This window comes from Solea solea, chromosome 11 (assembly GCF_958295425.1).
Source record: "Solea solea chromosome 11, fSolSol10.1, whole genome shotgun sequence".
NCBI classification, from domain to species: domain Eukaryota; kingdom Metazoa; phylum Chordata; class Actinopteri; order Pleuronectiformes; family Soleidae; genus Solea; species Solea solea.
The window spans coordinates 26,417,959-26,440,615 of record NC_081144.1 but is presented as its reverse complement, the minus strand read 5'-3'; the positions used below and the strand labels follow the sequence as shown (position 1 = coordinate 26,440,615).

Genomic DNA, 22,657 nt, shown 5'->3' with positions numbered 1-22,657 from the left:
GTGTCTGTGTGTCTGTGTGTGAGTTTTGTGTACACATCACACTGAGGCCTTCCCTCTGAGCCACTGAACACAAACTGCCGACGCTCTGCAGCTCCAGACTCTGTTGTTACGCGGTTGTAAAACAAGGCTGGGCGAGAAGCGGGGATCAGATCGCACAGATGAGATCATGGACAGGAAGTTTGCTCACACTCACACACACACACACACACACACACACGCATGCACACAGGTGATTCAATATTTGGAGCGGCTGTGACCTTCAGAGCTGTCAGTCTGCACCAGACCAGCACCGGACCAGCACCGGACCAGCACCAGACCAGCACCAGACCAGCACCGGACCAGCACCGGACCAGCACCAGACCAGCACCAGACCAGCACCACTGCACCGCTCATCATCTCTGACACAGACGTAGATGTGTATAGATCTTTAACATGATGATGATGAGCTGTTTCATATTAGTCTGTAACGTTGACGTTCCTCGATTACTTGATTATCTCAGAGAACGACCTCAGGAAACACAATTTTCTTTTTCTTTTTTTGATGAACACAAAAGTTGCACTATAAGAGTATGTGCTATGTATTAAAGGGGACATATTACGCAAAATCAACTTTTTAACCATTTTAATACTTATATTTGGGACTCTGGAGGCCCTAGCAGTCGCCAAAGTGTGGAAAAAGAATACTTAGTCATGTTTTCGTGGTCCCCCTTAGTGTAAGTATAGGCGATAAAACACTCCGTGTTGAATTCCCTCCACTTATGACGGCAGCATGTGCATTTCACCGCGAATGTTACCACCCACAAGTAAGTTTACTTGGAGAGCTCCACTTTAGCTCCACCTTAGCTCCACCTTAGCTCCACCTTGTCCCTGCAAGAGTGCAGGCGAGGGAGGAAGAGCGGTATTATGTCAACGCGGAGGGACAAGTGTGCTGTTGGTGGCTGCACAGTGGAGCACAGTGTTTTACACAAACTTCCAGCCTCAGAGGATTTTATATATGAAGCTAATGTTCCGGATAAAGTCAGCAAACGTGTGTTTGTGTGTTCGTACCACTTCACATCAGACTGCGGCCAGCGGTCGCCGTATTTAGTCAGCGACCGTATTTCACCGACGTACAAACACACACATTTTTAAGAAAAGGTCACATGGAGCTCATAACTGACCATTCTGACACGTCCTAATTAAAAATATTTGTTCAGTACGTCCTCCATGACCGGAGCACAGACTCAGTCTGATACAGTCACATACAGCGGCCGTTTATGCCGCTCGCCACTGGCGATCAGCGGTGCTGCACTCTCTGTGAAAATCAGTTAGAAAGACAGCACCGCTGATCGCCAGCGGCGAGCGGTGAGCTGCCTAAACTGGCGCTGTATGTGTGAGTGCCGTCACAGGAACAGACCTCCGACACATGGATACATAGGGACAGCACAGCTGATCGCCACCGCTGTTCGCCAGCGGCGAGCGGCGAGCTGCCTAAACTGATCGCCAGCTCCGGAGCATACAGTCACCGGTCTGATACAGCCACATACAGCGCCAGTTTATTCAGCTTTTAACTGATTAACAGTTGGGCAGTGTTCGGCTCGATCCTTATGTAGGACGTCTCTTCCTTTGACGGCACTCTCGCTGTTTTCTGCGCATGCTGCCATGTTGATATTGTCAGAGAACTAGTGGAGGGAGGGGGAGACGAGAAGCAGCTGAGCGAGTGAGCGCTGTAACGAGGACAAATCAGAAACCCCCTGGAAGAAGTGGGCGTGTGTTTGCCTGTGTCTCATTTGCATATAAAGGGACCATGCACGAAAACCGAGCGTTCTGAAAGGGGCGGGTTTAGCAGGGTTATTGAACTGCTATTGTGCTTCATCCTTATGGTATTTTGACCAAAGCATGTCACTGACATGTTCATTAGGACACCAGGGAACTATTTTAATGGGGGAAATAGGGTATAATATGTCTCCTTTAAAATAGATTTCTTTAACATAAAGACTCCAGAAACAACCAAATCCTGAGCACATGATTACAAAAATCTGAGCCAAAGCTGCTGTAAACTATAAAAGTATATGGGGATATACAAATTAAACATTGTGTAAATTGTACAGGCTAAATGTGAAAGACACCTCCAGGTAATAAAGTTCTACTTTTATAGCACTGTAGGTCGACAGGTTTATTACTAAGTTTGTCAGGTTTTTATGAAGTGAGGTTGTATGAGGTACTGACACAGTCAGACAAAAAAAATGTTCAGACTTTTCTGACTGGAATTTGGAAGTTTGTAAAGTGCTCACTCTCCCACACCAAAGATTACAGAGAAACTCTACATTTGAAGCTTGCAGGGACACAGCAGCTGCTGGTGTACTGTTGTTTCCTTTGGTCATTTTGTGTCATTTAGGTACATGTGAGAGAAGGATTTTAAACACCAGAGTCACAAAATAACACATTTTAACTTACTAATGGAGCAACAACTGCTCTGTGCCATGATGGACTTTGGTGCAGGTCAAAAGTGACTTCTAAAGCAACACAAACTTTCACTTTCTAGTCAAAAAGACTGTCTAAAAGTGAGACTGAAGCAAATGAAGACTTTAAAAGTGGAGAAAATTGCTTCTGTTATGGGTGACAGTCGTGTTTCCAGTGAGAGCAAGTCTCTGACGTTAATGTTTTCAGGATTTTTAAGTCTTTTTAACTTTAATCTACAGTTCGGCATTGTTCACTTTGATTCTTGTGTCAGACGTCGCGCTCATGACTCTTCAGTGACGACACTCTCTGACCAATCAGTGGGATTTGAGTAGATTTTGGAATAATACATTTTTTTTTGGAACTTTAAGTTGATTTTGAAATTATAAATCGATTTTGGAATTATACGTAGATTTTGGAACTATAAGTAGATTTTGGAATATAAGTAGATTTTGGAACTATAAGTAGATTTTGGAATATAAGTAGAATTTGGAACTTTAAATAGATTTTGGAACTATAAGTAGAATTTGGAACTATAAGTAGATTTTGGAACTATAAGTAGAATTTGGAACTATAAGTAGAATTTGGAACTATAAGTAGATTTTGGAACTATAAGTAGAATTTGGAACTTTAAATAGATTTTGGAACTATAAGTAGAATTTGGAACTTTAAATAGATTTTGGAACTATAAGTAGAATTTGGAACTTTAAATAGATTTTGGAACTATAAGTAGAATTTGGAACTATAAGTAGATTTTGGAACTATAAGTAGAATTTGGAACTACAAGTAGAATTTGGAACTATAATTAGATTTTGGAACTTTAAATAGATTTTGGAACTATAAGTAGAATTTGGAACTACAAGTAGAATTTGGAACTATAAGTAGATTTTGGAACTATAAGTAGAATTTGGAACTTTAAATAGATTTTGGCACTATAAGTAGAATTTGGAACTTTAAATAGATTTTGGAACTATAAGTAGAATTTGGAACTTTAAATAGATTTTGGAACTATAAGTAGAATTTGGAACTTTAAATAGATTTTGGAACTATAAGTAGAATTTGGAACTTTAAATAGATTTTGGAACTATAAGTAGAATTTGGAACTTTAAATAGATTTTGGAACTATAAGTAGAATTTGGAACTATAAGTAGATTTTGGAACTATAAGTAGAATTTGGAACTTTAAATAGATTTTGGAACTATAAGTAGAATTTGGAACTTTAAATAGATTTTGGAACTATAAGTAGAATTTGGAACTTTAAATAGATTTTGGAACTATAAGTAGAATTTGGAACTATAAGTAGAATTTGGAACTTTAAATAGATTTTGGAACTTTAAATAGATTTTGGAACTATAAGTAGAATTTGGAACTTTAAGTAGATTTTGGAATTATAAGTAGGATTAAGTAGGAGAGAAAAAACCTGTCGAGGCCATCTGCCAATACAGTTTGGGGTGAAAGGAAAAATGGGCGACAGAGGAGATGTGGGGGGAGAGAAAGGACAAGAGGGAGGTGAGGTAGAGATAGAAGAGAGAGACCAGGAGCAGTATCTGCTCAGCTCACGTGGAACCTCACCAAAACAGCTAACAAAGGACCAGGTACTAGGTACCTATCATGGAACTCATGGAAAAACAAAAACAAACAAGTCGAGCCGAGTCGTACTAAACTGTATAATGGAAAATCTGGATCCCGGCTCAGGAGAAGAGCCAGAGGCATTGTCAGCGTTGACTCTGTGTCAGCACCTCATAAAAGCACCCGGCACTAACCCTTTAAGCAACTCTTAAGGAAACAGTGAACTGTGAAAGCGCTCAAAGAACCAAGATCACGTCGAGAGTCGACAACTCGACAAATATCTGTTTGATTTCACAGACCACCCACACACACACACACACACACACACACACAGGATCCACTTAAACCACAATGTAGTAAAAAAGTGTCTTCCCTTGAAAGTAAAACTCCCGATCCACTATACTGATACATATGCATCGTCAGGAAATCTCATAATACGATGTGGATGTTTGCTTACCGTCAGAGGTAATTCTGCATTTCAGATTACACACACAAACACACACACACACACACACACACACAGAGTTAAGTCTTCCATGAACAGCACATATTCACTGCTACTGACCCAAACCTCAAACAGAGCACGCCTAATTCCTACGACTGCTGGGCTTACATGGTTCAACACAACCTTTGTACCACACACACACACACACATACACAATGGAAAAGTGTGTGTTCTTCTTGTCCATGTAGAACCGACGCAGCAGCAACTGAATTCTGAGTTCAACTCTGCTGTTTGTGTCGTCTTAATCACCAAAATGATTGTTTAACTCGGGGGAGACACACCTGCAAGGCCGACAGACGCTCATGCAAGGGCAAGACTCGACAGTAGGAGGTTTTTGAGGTGATTATAACTCAGTGCAGACACACACACACACACACACACACACACACAGACACACACCGGCCAACACGTTCACCACTTTCATGTCTGGACTAGAAAGTGGGAGAATCTGCAGGTGAGAGGTGGAGGTGAGCAGGGCAGCTCTGAGGTTCAGCAGGAGATTAGGTCAGTAAAGTGGATTTAAGTCAGAGGTTTAGTCAAGGCCACAGTCCTTCACAGTGCAGTGTGTCATGTACCACAAATGATGCCACTCTACTTTGTTTATCATAGAAAGATTCCACTTCAAAATGTGTTCACAAAGGTTGTCATTTCTAATACATACATGTTTAAAACAATTTAAAGCTTCATGCACAACCTCTACTGCCCCTTGTGGACTAATTACTAAAACAATGCAGTCTCAGTGACCCAGTTTGGTCTTTCCCATCACACTCACTCTAACTCTATAACAACCACAGGCCATAGACATGTGGACAAAATGGCCTCAAATCATAATTAGATATTTTATTTATATTTTATTATCATTCAGCGTTTGCCTGAGGTACGTATAAAAGCCCACAAAATACAAACTATTCTTACATATAGTAAATATGTGTATTATATTCAATTTCTGCCAATAAAACCTGTAATGAACATTCACAGCTTAAACATGGTTTACAACTTGCTGAAAACCAAAAACTATATATTCCTTCTCCTTTATGCAAATGTTTATACAATAAAAACACTTTTACATTCATTTAGCAGCAAACAGGCAACAGTTGTCGACACAAGCCGAATATTTATTTTACTTTTATGTTATTTATTATGTTTATTCATTATTGGTTATTGGCAGGCATGAGTATTTCATGTCACATTTCTATGATTAAATAAATAAAAGTTTTTATATCTAAATAGAGGTGCATTAAACTAATCTGTATCTGTATTTTATTTTGAAGGCTCGTTCTTGCCGAGTCATCTAAAATGGACAAGATGAGGAGAACAGCTGACACGTCATCAATCAACCAAAGATGTGTCATAGAACTCTAAAAATAAAAAAGAGGAGCAATCAGTGCATCCTTTCATGGTCGAGGACGATAAGAAGGATATTTCTAAACATTTAAGGAAATCACATTTCCTGTTTTGGACGAGACAATCTGTGACTCGATTCACAGCCAATCAGCCTTTTCCAACACATAGTTCCTCTCTCTCTCTTTGTGTTTGTTCAAGAGAGGGTGAGACGCTCCATTAGTCAGGCCTGATCAGAGACAATGTCCATCAACGGAGAAACTCTGTGTACAGTTACTTATTTCCATGCAAAAAAGGGCAACTTTATATATATACATACATATTTTTATATATATGTATATATATATATATATATAGATATCTATATATGAGCGGGGACGACAAACAAGTCAGTGCAGAGATTATTTAGTAAAACTATTAAACCCTTAGACATTGTGTTTCCTCAGGCTGTTTGCACTTCTTTCATCTTTTCATTTGATTCTCAATCCAGATTTACTGATAACGGCTGCTATACATTGTTAAAAAAAAACGTGATTAATCTCAAGTTACTATTGAAATTCAGTGATTAATTATAGAAATGAAACAGCCCTAATTCTGATGAATATGATTGAAAAGACAAATCATGTCTTTGCATCTCCTGACTGTGAGACTGGCATCATTTCTAGACAAGAGCACCTGAGACATGGAACAGAGGCTGGATATTATCAGCGCCTCCTGTCAGTGCTGCAGGGAAGGGGATGATTTATATCAGCTAGTGTAATTATGAGCATCTGTCAGCCTGCAGAGGCCCAACCAGTCAGTGACTGAGTGAAAGGACGAAGGTAGAGCAAGACATTTCCTGATCTATCAATTCCTGAAGAGCACAAAGGGCACGGTGTTATAGACATAAATGTCAGGGGTGGAGCTTCTTTTGTCTGATGATTCACAATTTCACCAATTTGTTTTACACAAACTACTTTAACTATAAAACCAAACATTATGAATTCATTTGATTGACTGCAGCTATGAAAGTCCAATTGCCTTTAACAGAATCATGTTAAAAGTCCAATTTGAGTCAGACTAAGACTATCATTTGGTTTTCTTCATGTCATGTAAACACATTAGTCCAATTAAAGAAGAGCGAGGCTTAGTCGGACTAACATACATAGATAGTGTGATTCATAGTCCGATTACTCCTGCATGTACACTCTTAGTCGGACTGGAGTCGGTATTGGTGTTTACAGAGGCGGAGTCTCTGCAGTAAAATACGTTTTTTATCTCTGATGTACAACACTTTGTTTCAGCTGTTGTTGTTTTTCAAAGTGCTTTATAAATAAAGTTGGATTGGATTTGACAATGAAAACAGCCAGTGAAGTGAGGAGTTGTGTGACATATCACGTGTGTTATGTGTTGTCTAGTGTGTACATACTTCTATGAGGGTGAACAGGGTAGTGCTATCCTGAAAGGACTTGAGTGAATGCCAGCGTTACATTGGTTGTATGACATCAACTCTCTGGTGGGAAGCTCTTTGCTCAGGGGCAACGCAGACAGACCTGTCCCAGGATTTCAACCAATGACCCTCCACTTGGCTATGGATTGCCCTAAAAGTCTGGTTCCACTGGGGATTGAAGCAAGGACCCTCAGCGTGTAAAGCAGACGAGCTAACCACTACACCATGGAACCTGGGCCATCTTTTCTTCTGCCCGATTCTTGAGATTCTTGGGTTTAGGGTTCATGGATCATAGCCGATCATAGAACCCCACATAAGTTGATACAGTTGCTTGCAAAATGCAAAACTGGCTCATGAGGTTGGAAACTGAAAGTTGGTTCTGAGTTAGAAATGTTTACCTCTGTAGTACCTCTGAGTTTCAGTTTTGCTGATTGATCATTAGAACATTTCTTTTAATAACTAATTTATATGTTACAAGAACAGGATGAAGAAGGAGTTAGTTTGGACCTGGCAGCATCGTGCATGTTTTACGATGAGCTAACACTGGGGCCTAGGCGATATATAGAGTTTTTTAAAGCAATATCTTTATATTTTCATCCGAGATTAACAGAATGAGACAAAACCCCGCCCAAGTCTGAGCAGAAACCAGAGCCTGTTCCTTCCCCCACTCACCACTCATGTCCTGCATGTAGTGACCACATGGTGACAGACAAGGAGGAGCCACAAGACTCAGATTGTTGATGCCGCCATATTGGCTGAAAGAACCACGATGAACATATCTGGCCCTTACAATGCACCTGGAGCATTTCCCGAGTATGGAAACAGCCGGAGCCGACATTGTTCCAGCGGAATGCCAAGAACTGCCCAAATGTCTGATGAAATTTCCCTCATCCTACGCCGGAAAACTCTTACACGTCGCAAAATAAAAAAAGTGTGTCAAAGAAACAACAGTTGGTGGATTCTGTATCTAATATGCAGTCATCAAGTGGAGTCTGATGTTTTATATCAGTGATCAAACACTGAACCTCAACAGTTGTGTGATCACAGGGAACAACATCTATCCACCATCTTCACCTTTTGTAGAAACAGTTGATAAAGAGACAAGTTGTGTGACATAGTGTATACAGTATGTATGGGGGTAACTAGGGGTAATTCTTTACCTGCATTTGACCCACGCTCTACTAGGAACCTTCCTAGAGGGAGCAATGGGGGGTTGGGTACCTTGCTCAGGGATACCCTAGCCCTTTCACCCTGTGGGGACTCGAACTGGCAACCCTCCAGTTACAAGCCAAGTTTGTAGCTCAAGTAGTAGCTCAAATGTTATTGTTATTGTTCCAACTCTTGCATGGTGGGATTGCTGGATGACTTTCACACACCTCTATCTGGGCCCTTTCCTTAGTTGTGTCCTAAAACGTCATGTGTTCCATCAGAAACAGATTCATATGCTGAACACAGTCTCGCTCCCACATGGCCACTTAACTACCTGCTACTCGTGGATCCTCTTAACCCTTTAGGGTACATTTGATCTCAGCAGTAGGGCGAGAGGCCAGGTCCTTGAGCTGATTAAAGCTAGACTAAGCCCACGAGAGCCATGAGAACACGCACCTCCAGACACACACACACACACACACACACACGCACAACACATGCCTAAATACCCTGACAAGCTGATGAAAAGAAATGAAGGACAATACAGAATTCCTGAATTCCACTGAGAAGTGCAAACCTGATAAGAAGGAACATGTTGTTGTTTTTTTACAGTTTTACAGAAACTTTCACTGTGTCAGTGAAACTTTCTTTTCCACGTACAGCAGCAGCAGCAGCAGCAGCAGCAGACTGAATGTTACCGACACTATTGTAGACGGTGAATCTGAGCTCTGCTCTCCATTAATCTGAACCGCTGCTTAATCTGGTAGGAATGTGTGCAACAGTGTCACCAATCTGCCTTCCAGTCATCAGTGGTCACACACACACACACACACACACACACGGAGCAGGTTCCTAGTTTCTTCAGCACAAGTCTGACACAAGCTCACTCACTTTTATTTGGACTTTTGTAAACTGTAAATGTAAATGTAAACTGATTTTAATCCAAAAAGTTTACAAATTCTGATTTCTTAATATTACCTTCTACAAATTGTGTCTGATAGAGTTTTCCAATAAATTCATATACCATAATGTTCCACCAGATCCATAACATAAATGAACAACCTTTTTCAACCGTTTTTAGAAATAAAATTTAAAAATTTCAATTTCTTCCCCCCAACAATAATCATGGCTCTGTCATTGTCTCAAATGTTAGCTGATTCTGTTTATATATTTTAAAACAGCATGAAAACACCTGAACTCAAGATATGTCCTCAGATTAAACTAGATTACTGACTCACTCATTCATTCAGTCAGTCTGTGAAGTCATTGCATTATTCAGCAAAGTTATCGCATATCGCCACGTTTTCCTAATATCGTGCTGCACTGGTGCCGATATCTTTTTGATTAAATAGTGATATAAAGTGAGCAGAGACAGCGGCACACACTAAACCTTAATATTACAACTGTACTCTGTGTGTGTGTGTGTGTGTGTGTGTGTGTGCGGAGAGCTCACCTGCTCGGTAGTTTTCAGACACTCTTTTTCTCTGTGTTCATGTAACTTTCACACATTCACACGTTCACACGTTCACACAGACTTTCTCTCCCTCTCGTTCTCTTCCGTCCGGCAGCACCGCCGCCTCTGTGTGTGTGTGTGTGTGAGCGCAGACTCTAGGCTGCAGCAGCGGAGGTGAGGAGGAGGAGGCGGGGCGAGTGTCAGTGAACACGCCGTAGTCTTTGCCCCTCAGGAGAAAAAAAACCCAGGAGACTCAGGTGAGGAGACCCCACCCACTCACGCACTCACGTACTCCCTCCCTCACTCACTCACATACTGTGGAGTAACCTGGTTAAATATTACAGGTGTTAAATTCCTCAGTGCTGCACAGTGAACATGAATTTTGGCTTCACTGTCAATTTAACTCTACTTGCTGTTGTGGGCGGACTTTTGGTGATCACGCCCCCTGACTATAGATACATATATTTTTAGTTTGTATAATGTATTATATAAGAGGATTAGGGCCAGGTGTAAAACATTTTTAAAGTCTGAATTCTGAGATTAAAATCAGGAAGCCGGAATTCTGAGAAAAACTCAGAACTTCGGAATGCTGAGAAAAAAGTCTAAATTCTGAGAAAAGATCAGAAAGTCTGAATTCTGAGAAAAAAGTTGGAACATTAAAGTCAGAAAGTCTGAATTCTGAGAAAAAAGTCAGAGTTCTAAGAAAAAGTCAGAAAGTTAAAAAAATTGGAATTATGAGGAAAAAAAGTCTGAATTCGGAGAAAAAGTCTGAGTTCTGAGATTAAAATCAGAAAGTTGCAATTCTGAGGTAAAAAAAAGTCAGAATTCTGAGAAAAAGTCTGAATTCTGAGAGTAAAGTCAGAATTCTGAGAAAAATGTGGGAATTCTTTTCCTATGAAACTAAACCAAAGAACATTAAAAGAACAGTAAAAGCATGACGTGTGACAATAATATTGGAATCTAAAATATGGACTTCCTTGGGTTGTTTTTTATTTGAAACCATGTGATTACTTCCACAGTGTAAGTGTCACTCGTGAATACACTGTGTCGTTTGCCTGGTCACAGTGTAGCGTGTCGCTCTGTCATGTGTCGTGGGCGAACTCATCATTGACTGAGGATTTGAACCACGGGAATTATCAAGAGATGACAGTCTCCATCAGCGAGCTCATTATGTGGAGCCAGCCAGGTCAACTGATACACATCACATGTCAATGGGAGTGTGTGTGTGTGTGTGTGTGTGTGTGTGTGTGACTCAATGTTGTTTTATTTATATTTTTACACAAAAAAAAATATCAATACAAAGTGGAAAGATAAAATCCTTAAAGTCAGAATGAAAACAGCATAAACGAAAGTTTTGAATTAGGTAAGAAGTAGAAAGATTAAAGTCTTAAAGAAGTCCAAATCCATGGAAAAGGAACGACACCCAATACAATCCTTAAAAGTGTGAATTATAAATAAAAATAACACAATTTGCAGGTTAACGTGTCTAAAGTAAATCAGACAACTTTTCAAATTTATGGGGAAAATAGAGACGTGTTCTATTAAATTAAGTTCTTTAAACTTCTAAATTCACAAACACACACACACGTGGAGAAGCAGAATAAAAGGAGAAAAAAGTTTCAGTATAGAAATGAAACTAAAACACAAGTGAAGTGGTGAAAATCCTAATGATATATACAATCTACTGAATTAAAGAAATAGACAGAAGGGACTGAAAAAGGAGGAGAGAAAGAAGGGACGGAAAGCATTGACAAAGAAGGATGGAAAGAAGGACAGAAAGGAAGATGGAAGAAAAAAGGAATTAATGAAAAAGAAAGAAAGGAGGGAGAAGGGATGGAAAGAACTGAAGAAGCAATGGAAAGAAGGAGAGAAAGAAGGGACTGAAAGAAAGAGGGGGAGAAAGAAGGGACTGAAAGAAAGAGGGAGATTAGAAGGAAAGCAATAACGGAGGGAAGGAAGAAAAGACAGAATGAACAAAACAGGGTGACTTGAAAGAAGGAATAGAAAAAATGAAATAAATAAATCCATTTATCCGTGTATCTGGTTTCTTCTGAGGTTTGCATCTCCAGCAGGTGGCAGCGTTGCACCACAAATTGCAAACTGAAACTCCTTGTTGATTTGTCTTTGTTTTGTATAATTGTACAGCTGTAGCATCAATAACACAGTAAACCTGCACTTAGTCTTAGACATTTAAGAAGGTGAAGGTCTGCGGATTAAGAAGTTAAATAAGATTGGAAATAAATCTTGAAGAGTACTCCTCCCTCCTCCTGACCTAAAGAGTCACAGTAACCAGTGATAAATCTGTTTCATGACAAACCCACTCAGTGCTGTATCTATATCCTGTATTTACACATCCAGGTCCGCGCTCTGGTGAGAGAACACACCTGTGAACACAGCATTATGGTTACATTGCTGGAAAATGCAGAGACTGAATCGACATGACATGAAAGAGAAGATGAAGTTTATTAGAGAGTGATCTATGAACGCAACCTGTCAATCAGCCAATCAGAAAACTACTTGTAGAAATAGTATTTCCTGTTTATAATAGGTTTCTGCTGCAGGCACAAGAACACACACGGATGCTGTGAACGAGGGAACAGGTTATCACTTCATTTATCATAACACACACACACACACACACACACACACACACACACAGACACACACACAGACCAATGAATCAACGATTTGTCTTTTTTTCTTCTGAAAAGCAAAAATAGTGGAATTTGTCCATTATTAGATGAACATATCATCTTCAAACCCTGCAGCAGCACGGTCACTCGACAGAAACATGAGCCTGTACATTGTACATTATATATATTATACATATGTATGTCAAATTTAACAGGGAAACAAGAGTCGTTGTTCGAAATAGACATAAAAACTGAAGTGTGCAACCTCTGTCCTTCACACACTCTCACTCTGTGTCTCTCAGGATATCTCGTGTCGCCCGGCGACAGTCGCACAGGAAGTGATTTGTTTTATGTGGAGACACACGGACACACTCTTTTCACAAAGACCAAACAAAACAATAACATTCACAGTCAAGAGTCAAACACTCATTTGGTGTTGGCCATCAGGTGGATCCACCAGTTGGCCTGCACTTGCCAGCCCTTCTGCTCACACACCAAGATCTGCTGCAGGAAATGCTCCTTGGCCTCCGCCTCGTTCTGCTCCACCTGCAGCGCCTCCTGCAGGTAGTGTATGTCCTTTGCGTGGCTCAGCTCGGGGATGCCGGTCAGCAGCATGAGAGAGAAAAGGGTGACCAGCAGGCCAGAGTGTGAGCGCAGGGACAGGTACGCCTGCAGGCACGTGTCCTGTGGAGACAAATACTTACATTTACATTCAAGCATTTAGCACACGCTGTCGTCCAAAGACACTTACAAGAGAGGAATCAGTGACATAGAAGAAGAGAACTCTGTGGACTGATAGAGGAGTGAGAGTGCTGAGAGGTGGATCCCAGTACAGAAGGAGATCGTGCAGGGGAGGGGGTAAAAGGTAGGTGCTAGGACCGAAGATATGAACTTCACAATCTCCAGTTTGATGATTCGCAATAGAATGCAACGCAAATCAAGCGCTCCCTAAACAACTGCCTGACTATGTGTCTGTGCCTGTTCCAAATCAATCACGCAGCTCAGATACAGAGACAGAATTTGACTTTAGAATCCCTCAAAAGTCCACAGGGGGTGACAGACGTTTAAATTCAATCATCCTCACATTCTCTTACCCTGAAACGTCCAAAATAGAGGCTGTTGCGACCTTTGACCCTGCCCATGACGTACAGGAAGTCAGGTGTGAGGACGAAGGGCACGCGCTCCCTGTTCATGCCAAAGAAGTGCTTGGTGTTGCCCAGGATGTGACCGAAGTCGATGTGAAACAAGTTCCCTGAAAAAAGATGACAACATGAAACTCTCAGGACACATTTGCACAGCTGCAGATAATTCCTGCTCTCAGGTAATGGAGGGAAATTACAGCCATCGTTGACGTGTGCCTTTAGATTCACACACAGCCTGATGCTTTTATACAAACCAACACAGGCCAGTCATTAAAGTCAGTACTTTGATGACGTCAGTAACTTTTGATTTTTCTGTATTTCATCATACATTTCCAGTCACACATCGGTCAAATCTGTGAAATTCACATGAAAAAAGACCTGATCTGCTGCTATAATTGTATTATAAATGTGCACTGATTTCATTTCATTGTGGTCTGTACCTGCACGTGTGCACCTGTGCTGTGTTTCCTGTGTCCCTCAGTTAGCATCAAAACTCACAAAAAGATGTTTAGTTTGTCCATTACTGTAAAAACATGAACAAAACAAAAAGACAGAGTCGCCCCCTGGTGGACATTAAGTACACCAGGGGGCGTATAAAGTACCTTAAATTATCTTACCAGAAAATGACTTATTCTCTTTTATAATATTACTGAAGTAGAAGTAATACTACTGCACTTAAACATTTAAAAGTCCTTTACTGATATGAAATGTACTTAAGTTTTAGAAGCAAAAGTATTAAAGAAAGGGAGGAGTAAGGAAGCTCTATATAAATACAGACCATAATACCAACTTCTTCTTGTGAGAATTATAAATAACAAAGTCAAGTTCAGATATGTGATACAGTAACTGAGTATTTGTACTCCTTCACCTTGGTCTGTGATCATGATGTTGTCATTGTGTCGATCTCCGATACCCAGAACATACGTGGCCACGCAGTAACCGGCGCACGACTTCACAAACCTCTCCACCGTCTCGTAGTGCTGAGACAAACAAGACACAATCATCTACTCCATCACAACTCCATCATAACAAGAATTCAACTCTTATAGTATGTGTTAAGCTCTCACACACACACACACACACACACACACACAGTGTTTTCCACAGAATAAAATATAAAATGGCAAACCAAAATTAGGACACATCAACGAACAATGAGCCCATATTCAAACCGTTAAACAGATACTATTTAGATATATAAATATCTGTAAAGGTCTTTCTTTAATATGTAAAGATGTTTTTTTTAGTCCTTACCACACACGAGGGCTGTGACGTTCTGGACGAGCCGGATCTTTTGAGCGGCTCTTTTAAACGAACGATGAGAACTGAGTTGCAGTTGCAAACTGTTCGTTTTAGATGCAAAATGTCCGTTACTGCCTTTATGTGACATCTTCTGTATCAACTTGGGGGAGGAGCCGAGGGCACAGTCCCGCCCCGAATGACTAATATACATATACACATATGTATATACAGTATACATATATACATATGTATATATGTGTATACATATATACATATGTATATATGTATACTATACATATGTATATATGTATATACATATATACATATGTATATATCTATATATGTATACTCTATATACATACGTATATACAGTATACATATATACATATGTGTATATATATATATATATATACATATGTATATATGTATAAAGTGTACTTGTACTATAACCAGGTCTGTGTCCAAATCTCTCATAGGAAACAGGGGGAGTTTCACTCACAATTTCCTGCAGTGGACACTTGGACTTGAGCCACTCGAACAGAGCGTCATTTTTAAAAACGGAAGCTGAGCCGCCGTGACTCCTCTGCACCGCGGCGATGGTCACAGCGTTCCTCACAATCTCGATCATTCCTGTTGAGCAGAGGCTTCATTCATAATGTCATGTCTTCTTATTGTATACATGACAATAAACACTTTGAATCTGTGATAATTCATTAGAAATGCATCTCTAAACTTTAAACTGTGTTCATGTAAATACCAATGTTGTGTCCCGTGGAGATGCAGCCGTATGGAATGAGATTAAGGTCCAGGGATTTCTCCTGCCAGATAGAATCCATCATCACCAGAGTCTGCACAGGACAATGTATTTACAGAAAAACCACAACATTAGTAAGTTACTAAGTACAAGTATTTACAAAACAGTGAGCGAAACATGTCGCTGACCTGAATGACCAGCATGTCCTGCCTCAGGTCGTCTCCCTGTTTGAAGATGATTCCCACAGGTGGAGTGGAGGTCGGTGACGGCATGGGAGAGAACTCCAGCCACAGAGGCTTCTTCTTGGAGGCCATCACTTTGCATTTGTCCAGCTGCGTTCAGGAACAGGTCACAAAAGAGAAGAGCCTCTGTCACGTGACAGGCTTCAAACATGGCCACTGATTCACTAAGAGCACCAGTCGTTTGGATCCACTAAATGTTCTTCACCTAATGTGGAACTCTATCGCCTCTTGTGGACGTCAGAGGAATTAACAAAACACTATTTGACCTAGTTTTTCTCTCCAGTCTCACTTGTGTACACACACAAACACACACACACACACACATGCTGGTTTCTTTGTTGAAAATCTTTTCCACAATAAAATCAGTATCTTCGTGTGGACACTCATAGACATGATGCATTCCCTAGATCCTGACCCTTGACCCTCACTGTAAAACCAGTTTATTTAAGACATGTATACACACACAAACTTGTTTTTATATCTTAGGGAGGACCCTCCTTGACATAATGGATTACCTAACCCTTAACCCTGAAAAAGCCAAACAATAAAATGTCCCCACAAGGTCAAAATGTCCCCACAAAGAGAAAAAATTGGACCTCATAAAGAAAGACATCTTACCATGATCATCCCAACTTTGATGCGAGGGTCAAAGGGCAACAGGAATTCATTTGGCAGGTCACAGTTTCTCAGAAGCTCCTGAAGTCTGAGGTGAGCTGAAACCAATAAAGTAAACCTGGGAAATCAATGGTTAAGCTTCTGCTGTGGATGAAAGACTAAGCCGAGCAAAACACAAGGGAATTAAATGCTGCAGTGGTGATGTGTGTGAAACCCTGGACGGACCTCATCCCTGTGTGTGAGACACCATTCATCCATTTGCTGCTTTATCCTCCACATGGACGGTCTCTGTACAGGGACACATCCACTCACACTCACTCACACACTTAGAGTGTCCAGATTATCTAATCCCTAAATCTGCAGGTTTTTGGACTGTGGGAGGATCCGGAGAAAACCCAAGCGGTACATTTCACCAAACAGGAAGAAAATTCTGCCCCTTGTCATCAGCGCAATGCGTTAATATGGTGTAAGGGGGCAAATACTCGCAACATGTCAACCCAGCATGGCATTAAGTACCAAGAATGTCATGTGTTTGACCGCCTGCGTACGAGTGCTAACGTTTGTGGTCAAAGCTCCACTGCGACCTCCGTTGACGACAGTAACGTAACTTTACTAATGTTCATATTCATTTAATATGCCCTCAAGAATCCTCCCCGAAAAGCTTGTATTCTTACATAAGCATTGCCGATGTTCATTAAGTGTACTGTGACAAGCTTACAGTAGCGTTATTTTCATGCCTATTTATCTAAAGTGGATGTAGTTATGTTCACTGTTTCATTTACATTGTTTATCCCTCTTTAGAAAAGGAGCGTTAAGCTGTAATTTAGCATGAAGCATTTAGCAATTATTACATTTCTATTCCTGTTTTTTATTTATTGTATCAGTCTCAATTATTTAGACTAGATTTTCTTTCTACACCAAATCTTGTCATGGTGTTGTTCAGTATGTTCACAGTCTTGTGCATACATCATTTTGGGAATCGATAAGAGAATTGATAAGGAATTGGATTGATAGGCAGAATCGACAATGGCATTGATATTGATAAAAACCTATCAATTCTCACCCCTAATCCCAAGCAACCGTGTAAACACCTCATGGAAAAAGAGCTGTTGGATGTCCTCCATCATTGTTACCCTGGTATGACATCATGCTACGACGTCACACTACGTACCTCACTGACGCGGCTATCGGGAACAGCCCACACCGCACAAGTAAAGGTACTGTTCTCAGTCGACACACAAGGACTTTACCATTCCAAACCAAACCAAACCGAACCATGATGGAAACACATAATTCATTCTGTCTTCTGCCCCTTGACCTTTGGTTAGAATCTCATGGACTCATACATGCTCATATTTAAAACTAATGCAGCTTTAACGAGGACATTCTTAAAGTACAGTATATAAATACAGAGACCCATAAACATGCTCCCACCTGCAGGGCAAAGGTCGTTCCTGTCAGGGAAGAGTTTCTTGATTGTGATGGCGACCTCCTGTAGGGCCATCACAGCTTGGACCTGCTGTGTGAAGCTGTCGAGCATCGCCTGACCACAGCCCAGCAGATAGGCTTCCAGTATCACGGCCATACGTTGGCGGAAATACGGGCATCCGGCCACTTCACTGCGCACGTACCAGAAGAAGAAGTGGCCGATTCTTTTGCTCTGTGGTGAAAGACGTGTGACCACATTTGACCACATAATACAATGCTCACCAAATACAATTTGCCCCATAAAAAATAAAGAATTTGTTCATTGCTTTATCACACCATTGGACACATCATGACATTTGTAAACCTTTCACACTCCCACACCAAAGTCCATAGAGGAAATCATTTCCTCTATGGAAAACACAGTGGATTTTGGCTCACACACACATGGGAGCTGCTGGTCTAATGCTACCTTGTTTGAACAATTTAGGTAAATCTGAATAAAACCTTTCAAACATCAGAGTCACAAAATGATAAATCTGAAAATTTGAACTGTGGATCAACAACTTCTGCATGCTGTCATGTCAAATCACTGACTTAGTTTTCTGTCGTCTTTTGTCAAGTTAAAGCAGAAAAAAGCAGAAGAAAGTATGAAATTAAGCTAGTATTCTGGTTCTTCCTTGTGTCAGCTGTGTTTCCAGGGATAAGTATCAGCTTCAACTTGTATAGTTACTGTAAATAATAATTCAGAAAGACATTGTCATAGGTGGTCTGGTGCTGTGTGACTCACCCTCAAAGCTCTCTGAATGAGGTAGCGAGCGAGGAAACTGTCGTGGTAAGGCTCCACTTTTAAGGTCTGTGTGAATAAACAATGACAATTTTAAACATTGCTAATCCCATATAGTGTATCTTCATAGTCCATTATAAAAAAGAAATACAATAATTACAAACAAGTTGTCTATGTGGAACAATTCCAACATTGCTGCTGTACAGTGTACAACAATCTTAATTTAAACATGAATTTTGTTTAAAATGTCCTCTATGATTCCTGTGAACATTTAAAGGTGATGTCAAGCTGAAACCAAAATACTTTTTGTTAAAGTGATTATACACACACAAACATGCTTTTGGGTAGTTTCCTCATTTATGCCAATAAACCCTCCCATATTTTACATTATGGACCTTTACCAGTAGCATTAATATGGATTTGTTGCTGCCAAAGTGCAAGTACATTCACAGATTTAGTTTTCTTCCACAGCTTCAGATCAATACAAACACGTACCTGCACCAGTTGCAGCAAATACCTCAGAACTTCGTCATTGGACAAGCTCTCTAATCTCTTGACTGCAAGTCTCCTGACTATCTCGTCAGCAAAGTCCATGCTCAACAGCTGCAGGGCCAACGTGACGTCCAGGTCCCCGGGATCCCACTTCCCCAGGAGCCAGTGGACATCCTCAACCACGCCATGGTCCATCCAATCAACATTGCGTAGGTAGTGGGGTAGGTTGGAGGCGTAGCGGATGCTCTCCTCCCGGAACCTTCTTAGACAAGGTCTGTTAGAACTGGAGACTGTGGTGCGGGATCTGAGAAGTTTAGAGTCAGTTGACGGATGAGTTTCCACGTGCAGAGAGGGGAACTCTCTGCTGGAGAGCATGGAATGGGGGGAGGAGGATGCAGAAGGAGGTCTAGTAGAGGGGGAAGTTGATTCTGTTGGAGAGAGGCTGGAGGTGGGACTACCAGAACATTCAGAGGAACTGAAGCTGTTTGGCTGTACCACAGGGAAGCTGTAGCGGTCCAGAAAGAAGCTGATCGCCATGGAGTCAACTACATCAGGGTTGGTCGCGGAGGACAGTTTATCTGCCTGGTAGGTGATGGCTTCTTCATGCAGACCAGGGTAGGCCCACATGTGAAGGGTGTAGGGGCCCTGGCTTAGAACAGACCTGCAGGTACGATCGAGTGCAGAGTGATTTACACTGACAAAAATACACAATTTAGGAATATTTGTAATAGATTTCAGCTATAACTAACAACAGAATCTAAAGATCAACTCTCAGGACATGTTTTCCACACCCGTCTATGTGCACAGGTCCACAAGGGTTTTTTGCATGAGATGTGGACTCAATGTGGACGAATCCATGTACACCTCCTAGACAGAATGACTGACTAAAGCCCGGATTGTCCATTCTGTGCTTTCTCAGGATTAAATCGTTGAAAATCGGTTACAGAGTTTGTTGTGCCCTGTTTTCAGTGGCTAAATATTTCTTGGATTAAAGGTGAAACATCTTCAAACTTAACTCAAGAAAATCTAGCTGCCTACAGCTGAGTACTGAAGGTCAAGAAATATGCTTGAAAAACGCACCTGTGGTCTATGAGAAGAAGGTTAACAAAGTAGAGATCCTTCCCCTCCCCTGAGTCCTTGGTCATTGGCGAGACGTCAGTACCACTAGCTATAATGGTGAAACCCAGCTTGGCTCCACGTGGCAGATCCCTGAGTAGAACATCAAACTCCAGCCATTCATTCCACAGCACTTCATCTGCGAAGGCCTTGGGCGTGGAGGAGACAGAAGAGAGAACCTTGCTGCCATAAAGTATAGAGGCCTCCACGTAAACAGCCTGGGGGCATTTGCTGGGAAGGTTTGGTACGTCGAAGCCAAGCAACTTGACCCTGAGTTTTCTGTCGCAGTCCCACAGAGATATCATGAAGATGTCGTCCAAGTCCTTCCCCTCAAGGCAGAGATCATCATGGGAGCTGAACTTGCCACTGAAACCGTCGACGAGCGGCCAGTCCTTGAACTTGACAGTCTCGTCTGCGAGCTGTGACACGGGAATCACAGAGACGTTAACGTCTTGATTGGTTTTCAGGCAATGTCGAACCCAGAGGAAATCCCTTAGGACATTGTCTCCGGATAAAAACTCTTCCCTCCCTGTGACCTTTAAGGCCAGACTTTCAGAGGAGTCGATATCAATACCTTGGTCTGCCGTCACGCTTCTAAAGACATTGAGGAGAACATCTGGTGTTGCACTAAAATCAACATCTATGCTGAAGCTGATTTTGTTCATGTAATGGAACGTAACCCGAAGCTTTCTCTTTAGCCGGTCCTCCAGCTCAGACGGAACTGGGACACATGTTACCCACGGCTCTGTGGCGTACCACTTGTCATCGCGGCTTTTTAGCTCCTGTCTTCTCGGTGATGCCAGTTTCCTGCGGGTGAACGTGAGCTCACCGAGTCTGTCGGATGCCTCTTTCTCCAGGTTGTGTCCGATCAGGTACGCCAGACACTGCTGCTGCTTCTTCTCCACCTCCGAATCGACCGCCACCAGGGGTTTTACCACGATATGTGCGGTCAGGCGCCCAGTGTCGTCGCGTGACCACGGAATGTCTAACGTCCTGACCACCTGGCAGTCATCGTAGGCCTCGTACCAGTCGTCCCCCCGAGCATACAGCAGAGTGTACCTCTCTGGGTCAAGGATTGCAAGTGGATCTGGGTGGCAGTTATTTTCCTGGGCCTAAAGGCAACGATACAACATTTGACAAATAGAGTTAAGATGTGTGTTAAGACGTATAAAGGCTGAATTGTACCAGAATTCTGAATCTTAAGAGTACGTTTGCCACTTTATTTCACCACTTCACAATATGTTTTGCCTGGAAATTAAAGTTGGTAAGTCTTCCACTCTGCACCAAAGTCCATACAAAAAGATTGACGTTTTAACTTGTGGTGACATGGCAGCTGCTGATCTACTGTTGCCTCCTTTGGTCAGTTTGTGTTAAACAAAGGATTTTATATGTCAAAGTCACAAAATCGCACATGTGAATTTGATGACGGAGAAAATAGTGAATCAAGAACTCAAGATGCTGACTGTGTATAAGTACTTTATACAATCCTACTATCCTAACAAAAACATACTAGTGCTTTAAGTTTGGCCTAAAATGGTGGACTTAATTCTTAAAGCTTATGTATCAAGACTAGGACTCCCTTATCTGTTGTTTATTTATGTTTTCTGCATTCATTTATACATACAGGGAAGTTACTATTATATTTATTTTGTTATTGTTACTCTGATTTGTGAAAGTTTGTGTGTTTGGAAATGTAAAAAAAGTCTATTTAAATAGGATACATAACTCTGTCCTGCTAAACTCTCAGTACAATCCCATCACGCTCACTCCAACATCATTCTAAATTATAGTTTTCTATTTGAATATGGATACATATATGTATAATAAAAGGAACAGTAGTATTCCTACCTCCATGCAGATGCGGATCCGCAGCTGGTAAATGCTGCACTGTGCCGGTAAGATGACCGACACCGTCTCACACTCCGTATTCTGAGCGTTGAATTCCTCATCACCACCCGACAGAGATGGAGCAAACGTGGCTTTAAACTCACAGATGAACTTCAACATGTTCTCAGAGCAGCTCTTAGTCGCCATCCCTGACGGAGAATCCACAGCGCGTGGACTTTCAGGCTGATTCAGGAACAATGCAGAGTCCATTAATATTGAAAGAGAGCAAAAACCAGAGGTTAAAAATGCATTTTCAAAGCCTCAGTTGATACATGTGTAGGTGAGGTGTGAGTCTCTGTGTGTGTGTGTGTGTGTGTTCTCTTTTTTGTGATCCTCCAGACTTCCTCATTCTTTTCTACCTGTTCTCAAACACCAGCACATAAATAAACCTCGACAAAGCACTCATTGACTTCCTTGTTCCCTTTTTGTTTCTGTAA

General features: G+C 41.3%; 2 protein-coding genes across 3 annotated transcripts in view; both read right to left on the bottom strand.

The window, feature by feature from the left end:
* lamb2l (laminin, beta 2-like) overlaps positions 1-10,036 on the bottom strand; it is a 60,403-nt gene extending 50,367 nt beyond the window's left edge. The window contains exon 1 of one of the 2 annotated variants that reach the window (XM_058642708.1): positions 9,886-10,036. The gene's annotated coding sequence lies outside the window, so the exon portion shown is untranslated. Of the gene's footprint in view, positions 1-4,465; positions 4,487-9,885 lie in introns of those variants that run through there. The other variant, XM_058642710.1, reaches the window with a different exon arrangement.
* Positions 10,037-12,329: 2,293 nt separating this feature from the next.
* On the bottom strand, positions 12,330-22,657 carry si:rp71-17i16.5 (phosphatidylinositol 4,5-bisphosphate 3-kinase catalytic subunit gamma isoform). Its single transcript, XM_058641842.1, has 12 exons — positions 22,182-22,657; positions 20,298-21,445; positions 19,221-19,878; positions 18,729-18,794; positions 17,948-18,173; positions 16,517-16,611; positions 15,845-15,988; positions 15,660-15,750; positions 15,402-15,532; positions 14,529-14,640; positions 13,613-13,770; positions 12,330-13,202 (listed from the first exon to the last, which is right to left on the bottom strand). Exons 1-12 carry the CDS (start codon positions 22,428-22,430, stop codon positions 12,945-12,947), a joined length of 3,336 nt encoding a protein of 1,111 aa, XP_058497825.1. The 5' UTR covers positions 22,431-22,657; the 3' UTR covers positions 12,330-12,944.